At 39.9% G+C, this 16547-nt stretch overlaps 1 protein-coding gene across 3 annotated transcripts in view; it reads left to right on the top strand.

The window, feature by feature from the left end:
* The window catches only part of VTA1 (vesicle trafficking 1), a 105000-nt gene extending 103239 nt beyond the window's left edge, over positions 1-1761 (top strand). For all 3 annotated transcript variants that reach the window (XM_051854265.2, XM_070073492.1, XM_002714850.5), the window contains one exon: positions 680-1761. In XM_051854265.2, the coding sequence (XP_051710225.2) occupies positions 680-825 (146 nt within the window). In that variant the 3' untranslated portion in view covers positions 826-1761. The remainder of the gene's footprint in view (positions 1-679) is intronic.
* The last annotated feature ends 14786 nt before the right edge of the window (positions 1762-16547 follow it).

Genomic DNA, 16547 nt, shown 5'->3' with positions numbered 1-16547 from the left:
ATCTGAGATTAAATGAAATGCTATTACATGTTTTTGTACCCAAATTATTTAGTTGGGTACATACTACTCATACATGTAACTGGAAAACTTTATAGTAGTGAATTTTAGACAATTTGTAATGATTTTTACAGGTTTATTTGTATATTTTAATAATAAAGAATGTTGGTAAGCCTTCAAAATTTCTTACATAGGTGGCACAAAACAAATATTTTTAAGCTCATAAAAGTTAAGTAACGTAATTTTTTACAAAAAGTTTGTTACTCATCTTTTTATCATGAAGGCTATATTTATATTCCAGCTCAAATGAGGGTTGAATGGTTTAGTCTGTGTGTTTTGTTCCATCAAGAGACAGGCTCTGTGACTCTGACATAAACATCAAGCCACTATTCTTGTTTCCATGCATGTAATTTTCTATTCCAATTAATTTTCTGAAATATGAAAAGTGGTTTATTGCTTCTTGAAGGAAAATCTTACTCATATGAATTACTATGTCTTCATATATTATAGCTTATATTAGTAATAAAACATTGAAGAAAATATCAAAATGTGTATGGAATTGAAAAAACTCTGTTTTTACTAACTTTAAATATTTTCTTTAATCTTGACTATTAGGATTTACCTAACACAACAGAGTATTTAGTATATGTTTATAAATATGTTAATTCTCCTCTTTTTCCAGGCGATATCCGCCTCACCCCTGAGGACTTTGCGAGAGCTCAGAAGTACTGCAAATATGCCGGCAGTGCTTTGCAATATGAAGATGTAAGCACTGCCGTTCAGAATCTACAGAAAGCCCTCAAGTTACTGACGACCGGCAGAGAATGAAGCCTTTGTACAACAGATCCATGTATTTTGGGCATAAGGAACTAACTCCATTACTCTGTCTTCAGCCTATCAGGAGTACAGTTTTAAGAAAGACTTCAGTTGAATTGAATATGACAATGAAATCTGTGTGTATCAGATTCCTTTTGAAGCATTCAGCAGCAGCCTCAACCAGTTTTTATTGTCCATTTAGTGACTCCAATAATTTATGGGTACATAGGGCTGATGTTGGCAAGACCCTAAAAATACCCTTTGAACCCTTCTTTAGCAGATGAAAACACAGGAAGTATCTATTGGAAATAAGCTTTATTCATTTACATACATGAAGAGAATTTTTTAAAAGCCATACTGTTTGGACAAATGGATCATATTACTTTTCTGTAAAATTCTAAATTTAATAAAAGATTCCAAAATAGTCTAGATTAGAGATTACCCTTTTGTTTTCCTTAAGACTTATAAAGCAAATACAAATGTCCTAAAGTATTAGATTAACCTGAAAAAATTATGTTCAAAACTCAATTTTTATTCATTTAAGTTTAAAGTTGACAGAAGGAAAAGTCATTCAGTAAAGAGGTAGAATTGCTTTCAGACTTAATAATGTTAATAATATTGGTTTCCCAAATGCTTTTCCTTATCCATTGAAGCTTAAGGTGAACTGGTATTTGCTGCATCAGCAGTCGTACTGCATGTCATAGAGAATGAAAAACAGAGATCTGTAGAGATGCCTGAAGACTTGGTGCTTTTAAGTTAAGATTCTTCTCAGCTGCTGTGGAGTAGGGTCCATAGAGTGCACAGCTGTGAATGATTCAGAGGATTTATAAGACTTAAGATACTCCATTGTTAAGTTTATAAATTTTGTGGGAAATTATGGACTTACTGTGTCACCTGAATTTGCTGTGTAAAAAAACAATAAATACAAGGATTATTTTTAGTTCAAAATTATTGTAAAGCCAGATGTCTGTTTTGATTTGCATGGCAAAATTGTCAATATTTTAAGTCATTGTCTTTAGTTACAGAAATATGGATACTTCTAGAGTAAGAAGCATTTTTTGAAACAAGGTAAATATGATAGATTTATCATAAATGTATCTGGTTCCTGTCATTCATGCCACTAACATTGAAATTCTTTAACAAAGGAAGTCAACAATTGGCTGGCCCTCTGTTGTGTAAAGTCTTTTTAAACAAAACCATATCCATTAATTTCTATTTTATATGCAGTTACTTTCCACAACTGCAGAGTTGTACATCTTGCAAGTCTAAAATAATGTCTGGCCCTTGAAGAAAAAGTTTACTGACATTTATTCTAACATGCTGTTTGAAAGAAAATGAATCACTAACTCATAATCACTTCTGCCTGTTTTTCTCTGCATCATTGTGATGTTGTTGTACAGGGTTTGGGAGAAGAAATCTGTATACCAAACGAACTGTTCTAATTATTGCACAAAACATGCCTTCTATGTGAACATTCATAAGGCTCATCATTTGCATCTAGTGCTGTAGTATAGTTTCTTAGAACATTATTTTCACAATAAGGTTGACTAGGATTCTCTTTAGTGTCACAAGAGGTAAGTACAGTTCAGCACACATTTTAATTCAAACTTTAACAAGTCTGGACACTGAAAAGTAAAGCTACCACCTCCTTCATACCTTTCCTGTTGGCTTCTAATTGAGAGAGCCTGTTGATGGAAGGAGACATGCAGAAGCCATGGAATCCGTGATTAGTGGGCTACATGTTGTAAGGGAATCCTCTGGGGAGATAATACCACTAACCCTCTCAGCATTTGTCATGAGAATTAAATGAGATACAATTCATGAAGTGCTTAGTACATGATATTATTTCATAAATGTTTATTGTTAACTTTAATGCTATGATGTTAATTGTTAATAATAATTTATTTCCCAAATATCAGGAAATCTCTATGTGGCCGAATGCTTCAGAATGCTTTCTTGCATGAAAAGACTGAACTGTATAATGATTTTTAACTCTTGTGTGTATTTCTTTATATACTGGTGATAAAATTAGGAAGAATTTTCTATGTAACACTAAGATAAGCAGTTTTCATTGATGCCTTCAACAGGTCCTTATTGAGTTGCTACTATGTGCCTGAATTGTTCTTTGCAAGAAGAAACAGAAAACAAGGAAGGAGGCTTGGATCATTACCTCATCCAGTTTACATTCTAATGAGGAAAGAAATAGACAAACTTAATAAAATGTATGTCACATATGGTACAGGACCAGTGGTTCTCAAAGAGTGGTTGTTAGGAATGCAAACCTTAGGTCCTACTCAAGTCTTAGCAAATCATATCAAGGAATGAGGCTGAGAATTCCTAGTTTTAAGGGATGCTTTGTAGTTCCTAAGAATTTGCATATTTAGCCCTACCTAAATCAGAAAGGTTTGAGTATAGAAAGATTTTCCTGAAGCAGTGGTTCTCAAAAGATGTCCCTGGGCCATCTGGATAGTCATCACCTGGAAACTTGCTAGAAATTTCTGGGGATCACACACCGGGGAAATTCTGCATTAGATGGTGATAAATGCTGTGGAGAAAACGAGTGCAAGGTAGGTGAGGATTTGTTGTGAGTAGACATACTAGTTTTTAAATAGGGTAGTCAGGATAGATCTGCCTGAGGTAGCAGTTGAGCAGCAGTGAAAGCGGGAGATACATGGAGAAAGAGCATTCCCAGCAGGATACCCCGGCTTTTGTAATTGAGTAAGATGAGGAGCTGTGAAAGGTTGTGAGCAGAAGAGCAGCCAGGTAACAGCTGACCTTCTAAAAGGACTGTGTGCGCGTCTGTTGAGAATACACCAAAGGGAGGGGTAAGGTGAAAGGTGAGAAGCCAGTTAAAAGATCAAGATCGTTGGGATAAACTTAGACCTCTGGTCACCATGGAGGTATAAAGATGTGATTGGTGTCTGATCGCAGTCCCCCCCCCCTTGTTTTTTTTAAGTAAATCCGTAGGATTTCTGTGAACTGATGTGAAGTAGGAATATAAGAGGAATGAGGCTTGACTCCTGGTTTTTAGCTTGTAAGCCTGGAAGCTGATATTCAGATTAAAGTATAGTGTACCCAGGTTCTGGTGATCATCCTAAGTAAAACTGATGAGTGTTTGGGGGGAGGGTTGGAATAAGATAAAGTCCCACCTACAGTGATTGCCTCAGAACTTAACGAATCCCTGCTCAACTGGAGCTAGAAGCTCTAGGAACAGTTTCCATGGTTAGCATAACCAAGGAAATGTACTGCCTTGTATGTTATACCAAAAGACTCTAGTTACAAATCTTAAAAATTAAAATCCTGGGGTGTTCATAGAATTTACTTATATACAAACTTGTAGAAATCAGGATTTTGTGTCAATATTAAACCATTGCGTACTGTTACTCTATAGCAGCATTGTTAGAAATACCTTCATCTGTAAAAGAATAGTAACTGAAGCTGAGAGATTTTTGTGATCATGACTAGTATTTGAGTGCTTACTTTATACCTGACACTATTCTAAGTAGTTCGTGTATATTAATTTGTTTAATCTTGCCAGTGGTTCTAAGAGGTAGGCCTTATTATCTCTGTCATACAAATGAGGAAAGGGAGCTGCAAAGAGAAAAATGTACCTAAGAGAGCCCAACATTTCTAATATGAGACTCCCTATTTCAGATCATAGGAAGTATCACCCATGTAAGTAAATCATGTTCCATTATTATGAGTACAATGAGGTGTTGAAGTGAATTCCACATTATCAGATTCATTGAACAGTTCCTGTTACTAGCAGGAGGTGCAGCAACTGGGTTTTCCTGTTATCTTGGCAATATGTTCCAAATGACCATGGGTGAGACGGTGAGCACAGGGCATGAGCATATTGACTTCATCGTAATCATCAGTTATTTCCTCAATTAATCTTTGACCTGAAAGTCTGAGGCCAAGAGTCCCTGGCTCTTGAGATACCAAGTGTGGGGGACAGAGATAGCAATATTCCATGAATATAGCTTCATGAATAGGCCTCATAAAATGTCAACAGGCATTCGTTTGTGAGAAAATAATTATTGAGCATCTACCACCAAAGTTTAACACAATAATGCCTTTTTTAAAGATTGATTTTGCTGAGCAAAGTTAGAGAAGAGCTCACAAGAGAGGTTTGTCAGGCAGAGAAACAAGAAATTGGCAGAGAAAAACATGAGCAACACCATAGAGGAAGAAAATGCTGGAAATTAAGGGCACTCAAGTAATTGATTACTGCTTATACAGATGGTCTGTGGGAACAAGGAGTTGTAAATATGAGATCCCACAGGTGAGGGAGGTGTTGGGGACTGAATTGCACATTTCAGAATTCATGTATGGAAGTCCTAACCTCTGTTGTGACATATTTGGAGATTGACCTTCAGGGAGGCCCTTAAGGTTAAATGAAGTCATAAAGGTAGGCCCTTATTCTGTAGGACTGATATCCTTATAAGAACAGCAAGACACCTAGAGCTTGCTCTCTGTCATATATACAGGCCAAATGGGACACAGAGGGGCTCAAATACCCTCTTAACTGTATTGGTTTTCTGCTTTATCACTAATTCATGGAACTGTTCTGTCTCTATCCCTTAGCTATGTTACTTGTGTTGTGGTATGGGTGTGTTCAAGAGCCCCTTGAGAAAGAAGAAGGGATTTGGATTTGTCTATTGTACAGTGATTAGATACCTGTATATAGCACTTCCTGTAAAAAAAAAAAAAGTTAATACCCCTGTAATATTAATACTTTGACAAAATTACTATTTATTGCTCCATTTGATGTATGCTTGACTTTATTTGCATATATTTCCTTCATTAAATGCTAAGATTCTTGATTTTTAAGGACCATTTATACATCTGTGAATCCCAGGTAATTCTCCTGAAACCTGGCATGTACTAAGTATCCCTAACTAGTGAGATTAATAGATGATTAGGTGCAAAATTATATTGAAACCAAATAAAAATCAGTTACATTAAGAAACGTGTGTTCTCGAGAATCGTGTGAGATAATTGCATCAAAAGTTCTAAAATTTGTCAGTCTGTTATCCAAAAAACCTTCATTCCACAATATCAGAATATTGGAGTATTAGAGAGTCCATGTCATCCAGAAAGTCTCAGTTTGTGATTCAAATGCATATTATTTTGCCTTTTAAAATAAATCATGAAGCACAGCAATAAGTCAGCTGTGATCAAAACACTAATATCCTAGTCATGACATACACGTTCTCTGTTGGCAGCTTACATGTTCTTGATCTATCTTCTCTAGCAGAGATTAATATAATCAAGCCCAATATTTACCAAAATTGTGTGGAATGAAAACTTTATGTATAAAACTATAAAAAACTATATAGATATAAAGTAAGGAAATTGTACCTGAAATATATTTTTTCACATGAATGAACAAATGAAGATTGTGATTATAGAGATTGAGATTTGACTACTTTGAGGAAATACATTGAGATTTGAACACTGGGGAAAGTCAGAGGTCCTGATTTTTTCTGCCTACGGAACCAAAACTGAAGAAAAGGTGTGAAGATTGTGCAACTGTGGGCACAGGGCGATGTAATGCAGTGTTCTGTTCTTAGTCTGAAAGCTGGGGGTCTTTTCCACTCATTGCCGCAATCTGGTCTGTCAGCGAAAGAAGCCTTGCCCTCCCAATCCTCTGGGCCATAGTTTTCCCACATTAACATGAGCATGCACTGATGGACTTCTAAGGTTTCTTGATGAGCTAAAAATTTTCAAGATTCGGAGTGATACTAAGGATTTGGGCAGAGAAGTTTTCAGATTAACCTGTGATCCTTGAATCATTCCTCATCTTAACCAGGCACATTATTTCATATTTCAGATGTTCAATCCGGACATCCGTCTTATTCAGCCCTCGACATCTCCTGTTAACATGCTATGCATACAATAAATAAGCCCTCTGAGCAAAGTTGAAATCAAAGTCCAGGACAGCAAAACCATTGCAGTTTCTTCACACTGGGATAACTGAGGCACAGTTCATTGGATGGTAGCATTGGAATTGCACCTTATAAACTGAACAGGACTCCAATAGAGAATGTGAGATGGGTAATTAAGATGAAAGAGAAGCGTAAGAGGGAATTTATACTGGTGGGAAAGCATACAACTTTTATCAGTTGCAGCAAAATCGCCATCTTAGTCCTGAGGAGAGCCGACCCAATAAAAGTAGTATAGTCACATGTCTCCACTTAGATAGGCAATACTCTGAATATGCTATTTTATTCATATAGCTGACAATTACAATAGTAATTGTCTTTTGCATATTTTAACGATAGATATGTGTTGCTCATGGGTCTCGAGGGTGGGAAGTCCAAGGTCATCAGATTTAGTGCCTGGTGAGGACCTAGTCTCTGCCTCAGATGGTGCCTTTTGCTCATGCTCACAGGTGGAAAAGGGTAGACAAGCTCCTTAATAAAGACTTTAATTCTCATCATGACACCTGCACTCTCGCAATTTAATCACCTCCAAGCTCTTAATATTGTTGCATTGGGGGTTAGATTTCAACTGAGGAGTTTTGGGGGGACACAAACATTCACACCATAGCATACCTGTAGCACAGTTTTCATAGTTAGATGTGAGTTCTTTGAGGATCATGCAGCATCTTATTCATTTTCATAGCTGTATTGTCCACTATATATCTTAACAAATATGAATATTAATCATTTGCAAATCGATGAATGAACTAAATGTATTTCTTATCAGGCATCCAGAAAGACAAAACACAGGACAACAAGTTGGGACAAATAAATTCAGGTCTAAATCCCTTCCCATATTTTTATTCTTTCTGAAACTAAACATGTAGATCTGAAGCTGAACCTGCCTGCATAAACTCCAGTCCTCTTAGTGGTCTTCATATGCTCTGCTCCATGACACTAAAGTCAAAGGCACAGGTGAGTTCACCATAGGGAAGGGACGGTTGTGGAGCAGACAGGGCTACCCTGGACTGGGAGGAGAGTGAGGGAGGAGGGGAAGGGAAGCAGGTTAGGAGGTGGAATATTCTACCCAGAGTCCTAAAGGATCAAAGCGAGGGTGCATCTCAAGCTCAACTTCCAGGGAAGGTTGCTTAAAGTCTTGCTGAAAGAATCGCTGCGATTTCCTTTTGCCCTTACCTTCTGTTCAGTAAATGTTTAGGAATGTCATCACAATGCTGTAGCATTTGTAAGGAAGTTGTTGGAAGGTTCACACACGGATCCCTAAAGAAAGTTTCCAAGGATGTTATCAGATAATCCGTCTTTCACTTATTGACTGAGACTGGAGATAGCTTATCACTCCAAGAGTCTTTTGAGCAGAAGGAGCAGTAGCTGACTAGGGGTGTGTTTGATACAGTCACAATGTGCCTTCTCAGGAAAGTCTTGGCGTTTGGGCACTTGGATTCTCACACGTCTTGAGGAAGCTAAATAATCCTGGAAACTTGAATTCAGTCCTAATGAAGTGTTAACAGCTTTGGTAATGTTGATGAAGGTGACCTAAACTCTTTGATTCACAAACTCTTGCTGATGGCAGAGACCTGAGAGATGAGCTGGTCCAACCCTTCCATTTTAAAAAGGTTGGAAACAAGACCCGGGAGAGATGGCAGTTTCTCCCTCATGCAGGATCGCACAGCTGCTTCGTGGAGGAGAAGAAACGCCAAGAAGGAAACCGCCTCAGACCAAGGAACTTTTCAATCTGCTTCTGAAGACTACTACAAAAAAGATGCTCGGCTCACCAAGTCTGGCTCTGAACTCTGCCATTTTTGCCAAAAAGTATGTGTAATTCCAGGTGGAGATCACTGACCAGTGAATCACTTCAAATAGTCCCCCTTTATTACCTGGAAATGCCCCCAAAGCTCCACACTCAAAGAAAAATATTTATCACTTCTGCTCAGTCTCCATCCCCATCGGCATGCTAACACTCAGGAAAAGCTATCTAGCTCCCAAGGGAATGTATGCTAAAATGCCAAACTAATCAGAGAGAAAACATGGGTTCGGACTATCACCACATCCTTAGAAATATCCAAGAAGGATTTGTGGAGAAAGCGGAGTTCGAGGATAAATTTCTCCAGGATTATGGAAACTGTCTGTCTTCACATTTGCTGTCCAAGACAATTTGCACATTATTAGGATTTAGAATTTTAGGGTTCAAAGCAGGTGAGGAGTCACCTAGGTAAAGCAGAAAAGACTTTATTTGCAGTGGGAGGGGCAGACTGAAAGGAAGTAAAGAACGGGGCTTGAACCCCCCTGGACCAAGGGTAAGGGTTTGAAGCCAGAGCAGCAGGCAGAACCCCTACTTAAGCTGCTTACTGGTACCACATGGACCTCGATAAGGTGGGTGAGCAGAAAAGTTCCCTGGGAAAGTTTACAGAGCATGGTCTTAGCAGCTGCAGGTGCGCGGCTTTCCTGAGCAATACACATTTTGCAAGCCCTTAGATTGTCTACTGCGCCCAGTTTCATAGGGCCTGGAGTTTTGGGCCCTGTGACCTAATTAGTTCTTACACACATCTCATATAAAAGGATCCATGCTCTTAGAATTCCCAGGCCAACATCAGTGATTCATTTCTTTCTTTTTTTTTTTTTTTTTTTAAGATGTATTTATTTATTTGAAAGAGTTACAGAGAAGAAGAGGCAGAGAGAGAGAGACGGAGAGACAGATAGACACAGAGAGAGATCTTCCATCTGCTAGTTCACTCCTCAATGGCTGCAAGGATGTGGCCTGGGCCAAGCTGAAGCCAGGAGCCAGCAGCTTCATCCAGGTCCCATGGGGGTGCAGGGGTCCGAGGACTTCCACCCATCCTCCACTGCTTTCTTGGCACATTAGCAGGGAGCTGGATCAAAAGTGGAGGGAGCATCCAGGACTGGAACAGGTGCCCATATGGGATGCGGGTGCTGCAGGCAGAGGCTTTGCCCACTACACCACAGCACCAGCCCCAGTGATTCATTTCTTGGTATCGCCTCAGAGCAGAGGTCCTTAACGTGGAAAACGGTCACTGATGTTAGATAAGGAAAAAATACACTGACTTTTTAAAATCTCTAGCTGAAATTTAGCATGTCTATAACTGTTTTAAAAGATTTTATTTATTTGAGAGGTACAGTTACAGACAGAGAGAGGCACAGAGAAAGATCTTACATCCACGGGTTCACTACCCAAATGGCAACGCTGATCTGAAGTCAGGAGCCAGGAGCTTCTTCTGCGTCTCCCCTGAGGGGGCAGGGGCCCAAGCACTTGGGCTGTCTTCCACTGATTTCCCAGGTGCATTAGCAGGGAGTTGGATTGGAAGAGGAGCAGTCAGGACTTGAACTGGTGCCCATATGGTATGCCAGCACTGTAGGTGGAGACTTAGCCTACTATGTCACAGCACCAGCCCTGTATTTCTATAACTATTATTTTTTTAAAAGATTTATTTATTTATATGAAAGTCAGATTTACACAGAGAGAGAAGGAGAGGCAGAGAGGTCTTCCATCCGCTGGTTCACTTCCCAATTGGTGGTAATGTCTGGGGCTGTGCCAATCCAAAGTCAGGAGCCAGGAGCTTCCTCTGGGTTTCCCACGTGGGTGCAGGGGTCCAAAGACTTGGGCCATCTTCTGCTGCTTTCCCAGACCATAGCAGAGAGCTGGACCGGAAGTGGAGCAGCCGGGACTTGAATCTGCAACCATATGGGATGCCAGTACCGCAGGCGGTGGCTCCATCTGCTACGCCACAGTTCCAGCCACTTCTATAACTATTAATAAGAGAAACAACCGACTCTTTGTATGACTGTCATAGTAGAAAGTGCAGGTGTGAGTTGAGAAGTCACTTATGCTCATCATAATTTCATATTTTTGGCTATTGCCAAACCTGTTTTAGGACTTATTACTTAATGTGTTAATAAACTCAACAGATTTAGTGTTTTAATACATCTTTATTACTGATTTCCACATAATTATTTTTTCTACTACCCTATGAGGTAGAATAATAGCTCCCACAGATACACACACCCTAATCCCCAGGACCTGTGAATAAGACAGCTTACGAGTGGTAAAGGGACTTCACCTCATGAGTGTGATGAAGGCTAAAGCATCTGCGGTGGGGAGCGTGTCCAGAATGGTCCAGGGGGCTCAGCGTGATGCCAGGCGTTCTGAAAAGCAGAGGACCTTTCCCACGGGGTCAGAGAGGTGGCTGTGTGGAGGACTTGCTCTGCCTTGGCAGGGTTTGAAGACGGAAGAAGGGGACAGCGAGCCAGGAAATGTGGGTGGCCTTTAGAAGCTAAAAAAGGCCAGGAAACAGAATCTCAGATCTTTTGTGAAGCAGTGCAGACCTGGTGACACCTTGGCTTTTACCCCAATTTGATCTTTACCAGACTCTGACCCCCAAAACCATCAGATAGTAAATCTGTGCTTTTGAATTCACTAACTCGCAGGTGATGTGTTACAACAACAATAGAAAACTAGCATACTATTCATTTTATCTCATGCGCTTAAACATGTTACTCTGGGAAACTAAACACAGTCCAAAACTGCCTAGTAGCGTCTGCAGCTCCAGTTAAATGGAAAACTTTATGTAGTTTGACAGTGACACCAGTCAGTGTCTAAAGGGACCCAAACAGAAAAGCTATAATTTTTTTCACAATTATCCATTGTTAATACTATACCTTTAGGGATCATTTCTGTAGTTTGCCACAATTATCCACTGTTCCAGTAAGAATTTTTATAGCACAATCACAAGTATAGTTCTCACTCACTCAGGCTTGGCTTTTCCCTGAACCTCATTCTCAGTGACTCTTATTTTTTCTGGCTTCCATCGTCTCCAAATTTGGATTGCATTCCTACCTCTAATTCATTCGTACAGGAATGAGAGCCAAGGGAAGAGTGATTTTAATTGATGTTATTACTTTATGAGCTTCCAAATCAGCCAGGCAGCTACTTAAAATATCATGCTAGGGAATTGTTGAAGAAAAATGAATACCTAATAAAAATGACCTATTCCAAAGGGGCTGTATTTTCCATTCCCAATGGTTACAGGGTCTCTGGTGATCTCTTGATTGGAATTCTTGAGATCAATTCCTAATCCTGCTATAGTATGTCAATGCCAAAGTAATTTTTAAAATAATTTCCATTTTCCTATCTGTTAAGTGTAAATAACATTTTTGATATATCTGGCCCATTAAATTTGGTAGTAATATTTAAGGGTCTATAAAATTCTGGCCAGCTGCCTTACATTATTTAAAAGTACATTCTTATCTGTTATTTTTGGAGTTTGTCAGAAAAAAAAAAGCTTTTTATATCCAAGAAAGATGTTTCCTTCTATCTGAACAACAGCCCTGAAGTAAACAAACTTGCATCTGTCTTTGTCAACAGTAGCCTAGTTAGGCTGCTGCTGGGTACACCCAGCAGCATAAGTCCACACCCTCTGGTAACAAGTCATTTTGCTAAGTGTTCATCGGGATCTTAAGAAAACAAAAATAGAACAAAACCGCTAATACAAATATTATAAAATTGTAAACTGTGGATCCCTCACTTTTGAAAATGCACACAGAAGAATACAATCACTGCTGGTTGGGGTAATGAAAGACAGACAGGATAGGGATGCCTGCCTCAGCCCTGGTCAAGGATACACAGTGCATAATAAAGAATGACCTCTGGGGCCAGCGCCGTGGCTCAATAGGCTAATCCTCCGCCTTGCAGCCCCGGCACACCTGGTTCTAGTCCCGGTCGGGGCGCCAGATTCTGTCCTGGTTGCCCCTCTTCCAGGCCAGCTCTCTGCTGTGGCCAGGGAGTGCAGTGGAGGATGGCCCAAGTGCTTGGGCCCTGCACGCCATGGGAGACCAGGAGAAGCACCTGGCTCCTGGCTTTGGATCAGCGTGATGCGCCAGCCACGGCGGCCGTTGGAGGGTGAACCAACGGCAAAGGAAGACCTTTCTCTCTGTCTCTCTCTCTCACTGTCCACTCTGCCTGTCAAAAAAAAAAAAAAAAAAAAAAAAAACCTCTGGACCTCTGACAAAATAGAATGCCAAAACTGGAATATTGCCAGATTTCCACTGTGCAAGGTCTAATTCCATTGGTAAATCTATGTTCCTTACTTCATTTAACCTCAGTATGCTTTCAGAAATTAAAAACCAGTATTTCTCACTAGCTGGGATGCAGAGTCATCCTATTTACCTCAGGTACACAGAATTGCAGTAAGTGTCACCTCTTGTAAAAGTAATTGAGAGATTTTCAGCATGGCCTACAGAGAGTTTTCTAAAATGCAAAAAAAGTTAAGTTGAAAAATCTGTAAAAATTTAAGTTGTGCTCAACAGAGTTTTTTTTTTAAAACTATTTGTCTTAAACTAGTGGTGGTTTTTCTTCTTTTTTTTTTTTTTAAGGTTTATTTATTTGAAAGGCAGAATTACAGAGAGGCAGAGAGAGAGAGAGACACCTTCCATCCGCTGGTTCACTCCCCAGATGGCCGCAATGGCTGGAGCTGCGCCAGTCTGAACCCAGGAGCCAAGAGCTTCTTTCCAGGTCTTCCACATGGATGCAGGGGCCCATCTTCTACTGCTTTCTCAGGCCATAGCAGAGAGCTGGATCAGAAGTGGAGTAGTCAGGACTCGAACCGGCACCTATATGGGATGCTGGCACTGCAGGCAAAAGGCGGCTTTTACCCAGTACGCACAGTGTTGGCCCTGGTTTTTCTTTTTAAGATGATAGTTATTTATTTGAAAGGCAGAATTACAAAGAAACAGAAGGAGAGAGATCTTCTTTTCACTGGTTCACTCTCCCAAATGGCCACAATGGCCAGGGCTGGGCCAAGCCAAAGCTGGAAGCCGGGAGCTTCTTCTGGGTCTCCTACATGGGTGCCAGGAGCCCAAACACTTGCACATTAACAAGGAGCTGGATGGGAATTGGAGCAGTCGGGACTCTGCACCCATATGGGATGTCAGCACTGCTGATGGTGGCTTAGCGCACTGTGCCACAGCACTGGCCCCTTCATAGAGTTTTCAATTACTCTTCCGCATAGCAATTGCATACTCCCATACCTGAGAAACAGCTCATACCTCTAATAGCAAGCTTCTAATGAGATCAGCACTTTATTTATATTTTTATATCACTGAACACATCCTAAGCAACTTTGTAGTGGTAAATGGTAACAAAATGCAGAAAATATGTAATGGTGATAAAAAAAGTTTGCACTTAGAAAAACCGAATTAAAAAATTAATGTCATAGGGAATATCATACAATTTCATGCTATTAAAGAAAACCTGTTGAGGTTCATAGTAGCTAAATGGGTTGTGCTTCTATAACATACGTACTCCAAGATGCATGATAGCGTAAGCACAAATTGTGTCTTTGCTCCTATGAAAGTCCAAGGTGGGTATACCCGATCAGACTGTGCTCTACTGCTGGTGGTGATGGATGGAGCCAGGCTCCTTCCTCTTGTGTCTCCAACACCTTTCTAGCATCCGCACCCAGCTGGAGGAATGGGAAGGAGAACTTGGAGGTTATACACCAGAAGCTGTACTCCCCACTTCCACTCAAATGTCATGGCCACACCTAAATGCAGAGGAGGATAGGAAATAAAGCATAACTGAGTATCCACAAATAAGAGGAGTCAGAGGGCTGGTGCTGTGACATAGCTGATAAAGCCGCCGCCTGCAGTGCTGGCATCCTATGAGTACCGGTTCAGGTCCCAGCTGCTCCACTTCCAACCCAGCTCTCTGCTATGGCCTGGGAAAGCAGTAGAAGAAGGCCAAAGTCCTTGGGCCCTTGCCCCCGCATGGGAGATCTGGAAGAAGCTCCTGGATCCTGGCTCCTGGCTTTGGATTGGCGCAGCTCCAGCCGTGGCAGTCATCTGGCGAGTAACCTGCAGAGGGAAGACGTCTCACCCTGTCTCTGCCTCTGCCTCTCTGTAATGCTGCCTTTCAAATAAATAAATCAATCTTAAAAAAAAAAAAAAAGAGGAGTCAGATTTATGTGAGCAAGCCTTGTGAGAATTTATGTATATGAAGGTTAATTCTAGTACTGAAATAATTTTAGGTTAATTTCCATGGATGTGAAATACATAATTTCTTATCTTAGAAAAATTACACATTCTCAGTGGGAAAAAAATCTAAACTTTGTAACAAGGAGAAAAATGAAAAGATCAACCGAAACACAGAGATAATCCCTGGAAAATTTTAATGATCATGCTCCCTTTCACCATGTGGATATATTAATCTCTAGAAGATATTATATCATGTAATAATGCTACTTATGTAGCTCTATTCTCTGATTGTTTTTATTTAGAAATATCTATTATGCATTGTTTTATATCAATTTTATAAAATAGTGTCATCACAGCATTCAGTGTTTTAAGAATGCCATCATTTTATTAATCTATTACTTTTCTGCTACTACTAATAATTATCTAATAAACATACAGTGGATATAATTGTAGACTTTGGTCTTTGTGTAGTTTTCTTGGCACAGATTTATATAAATGAGATTGCTGAATTGAAGATTACATATATTTTATATTTTAAATATGTTGTCTAGCTACTTTCCAGAAAAAATACACCAAGTCACAGTCCCATCAATGGCATGTGACAAACCCCATTTTCCAATGCCTTGTGTACTGTAGCCTTTGGTATTATTCCTATTTTTACCCTTGTGATATGACAGATGAATTATATTTCATTTTTTAGTTGGCATTTCTTTTATTGTTTGTGAAACTTTTCAGTTGTTTTGGAGGCATTTTTCTTTCCTGTCTCATAAATTCTCTATAGTGTTCATTGCTGGTTATTCTACATAGATTTAGTTTTATTGCATTCATTTGCACATGTACTTTGCATAAAGATATCATTTTTACACATGTTGTAAATGCATTTCCAGTTTAGATGTCATCCATATCTATGCCTTTATATACACAAAATTTAATTTTAATTAAATATTTTATTTCTAGGAGACTCAAATTTGACTTTTGAATGTATTTTATTCTTCCTTTGTTTTGTGACATACTTAGAAACACCCCCCCCTTTTTTTTTATTTGACAGATTTAGACAGTGAGAGAGAGAGACAGAGAGAAAGGCCTTCCTTCCATTGGTTCACTCCCCAAATGGCCGCCATGGCCGGCGCTGCGAGGTGCTTCCTCCTGGTCTCCCATGCGGGTGCAGGGCCCAAGCACTTGGGCCATCCTCCACTGCCTTCCCGGGCCACAGCAGAGAGCTGGACTGGAAGAGGAGCAACCAGGACTAGAACCCAGCGCCCATATGGGATGCCGGCACCACAGGTGGAGGATTAACCAAGTGACATGACTCTGGCCCCCTTGGAAACTCTTTTACAACTGGGATTTATAAGAAATTCATTGCAACAGATTTTTAAAAATTTCTTTTCAGCATTTTAACTTAATATTTGAATATTCATAATCAAATTCAATATTCGATGTTTGAATCTCAACAAAGCAAGAAATCCCAAGGTTCAGCCTTCATATGGCTTCAAGAAAGAACTTGGGGTCAGTGTTGTGTGTTGTGGCACAGCAGTTAAGCCACCACTGTGACACCAGAATCCCATTTGGAGAGCTGTTGGAATCTAGGTTGCTCTGCTTCCAATCCAGCTCCTTGCTAATGCCCCTGGGAAAGAAGATAATGACCCAAGTACTTGGACCCCTGTCACCCACATGGGAGACCCAACTGGAGTTCCAGGCTCGCCATCTAGGGAGTGAACCAGAAGATGGAAGATCTGTATCTCTCTGTAACTGTTTTTCAAATAAACAAGTAAATCTTAAAAAAGAAAAGAAAAAAAAAATGAACCT

Source organism: Oryctolagus cuniculus, chromosome 5, assembly GCF_964237555.1.
Source record: "Oryctolagus cuniculus chromosome 5, mOryCun1.1, whole genome shotgun sequence".
Taxonomy (NCBI): domain Eukaryota; kingdom Metazoa; phylum Chordata; class Mammalia; order Lagomorpha; family Leporidae; genus Oryctolagus; species Oryctolagus cuniculus.
Note: the sequence above shows the minus strand (reverse complement) of the source record. Positions and strands in the feature narration are given on the sequence as shown.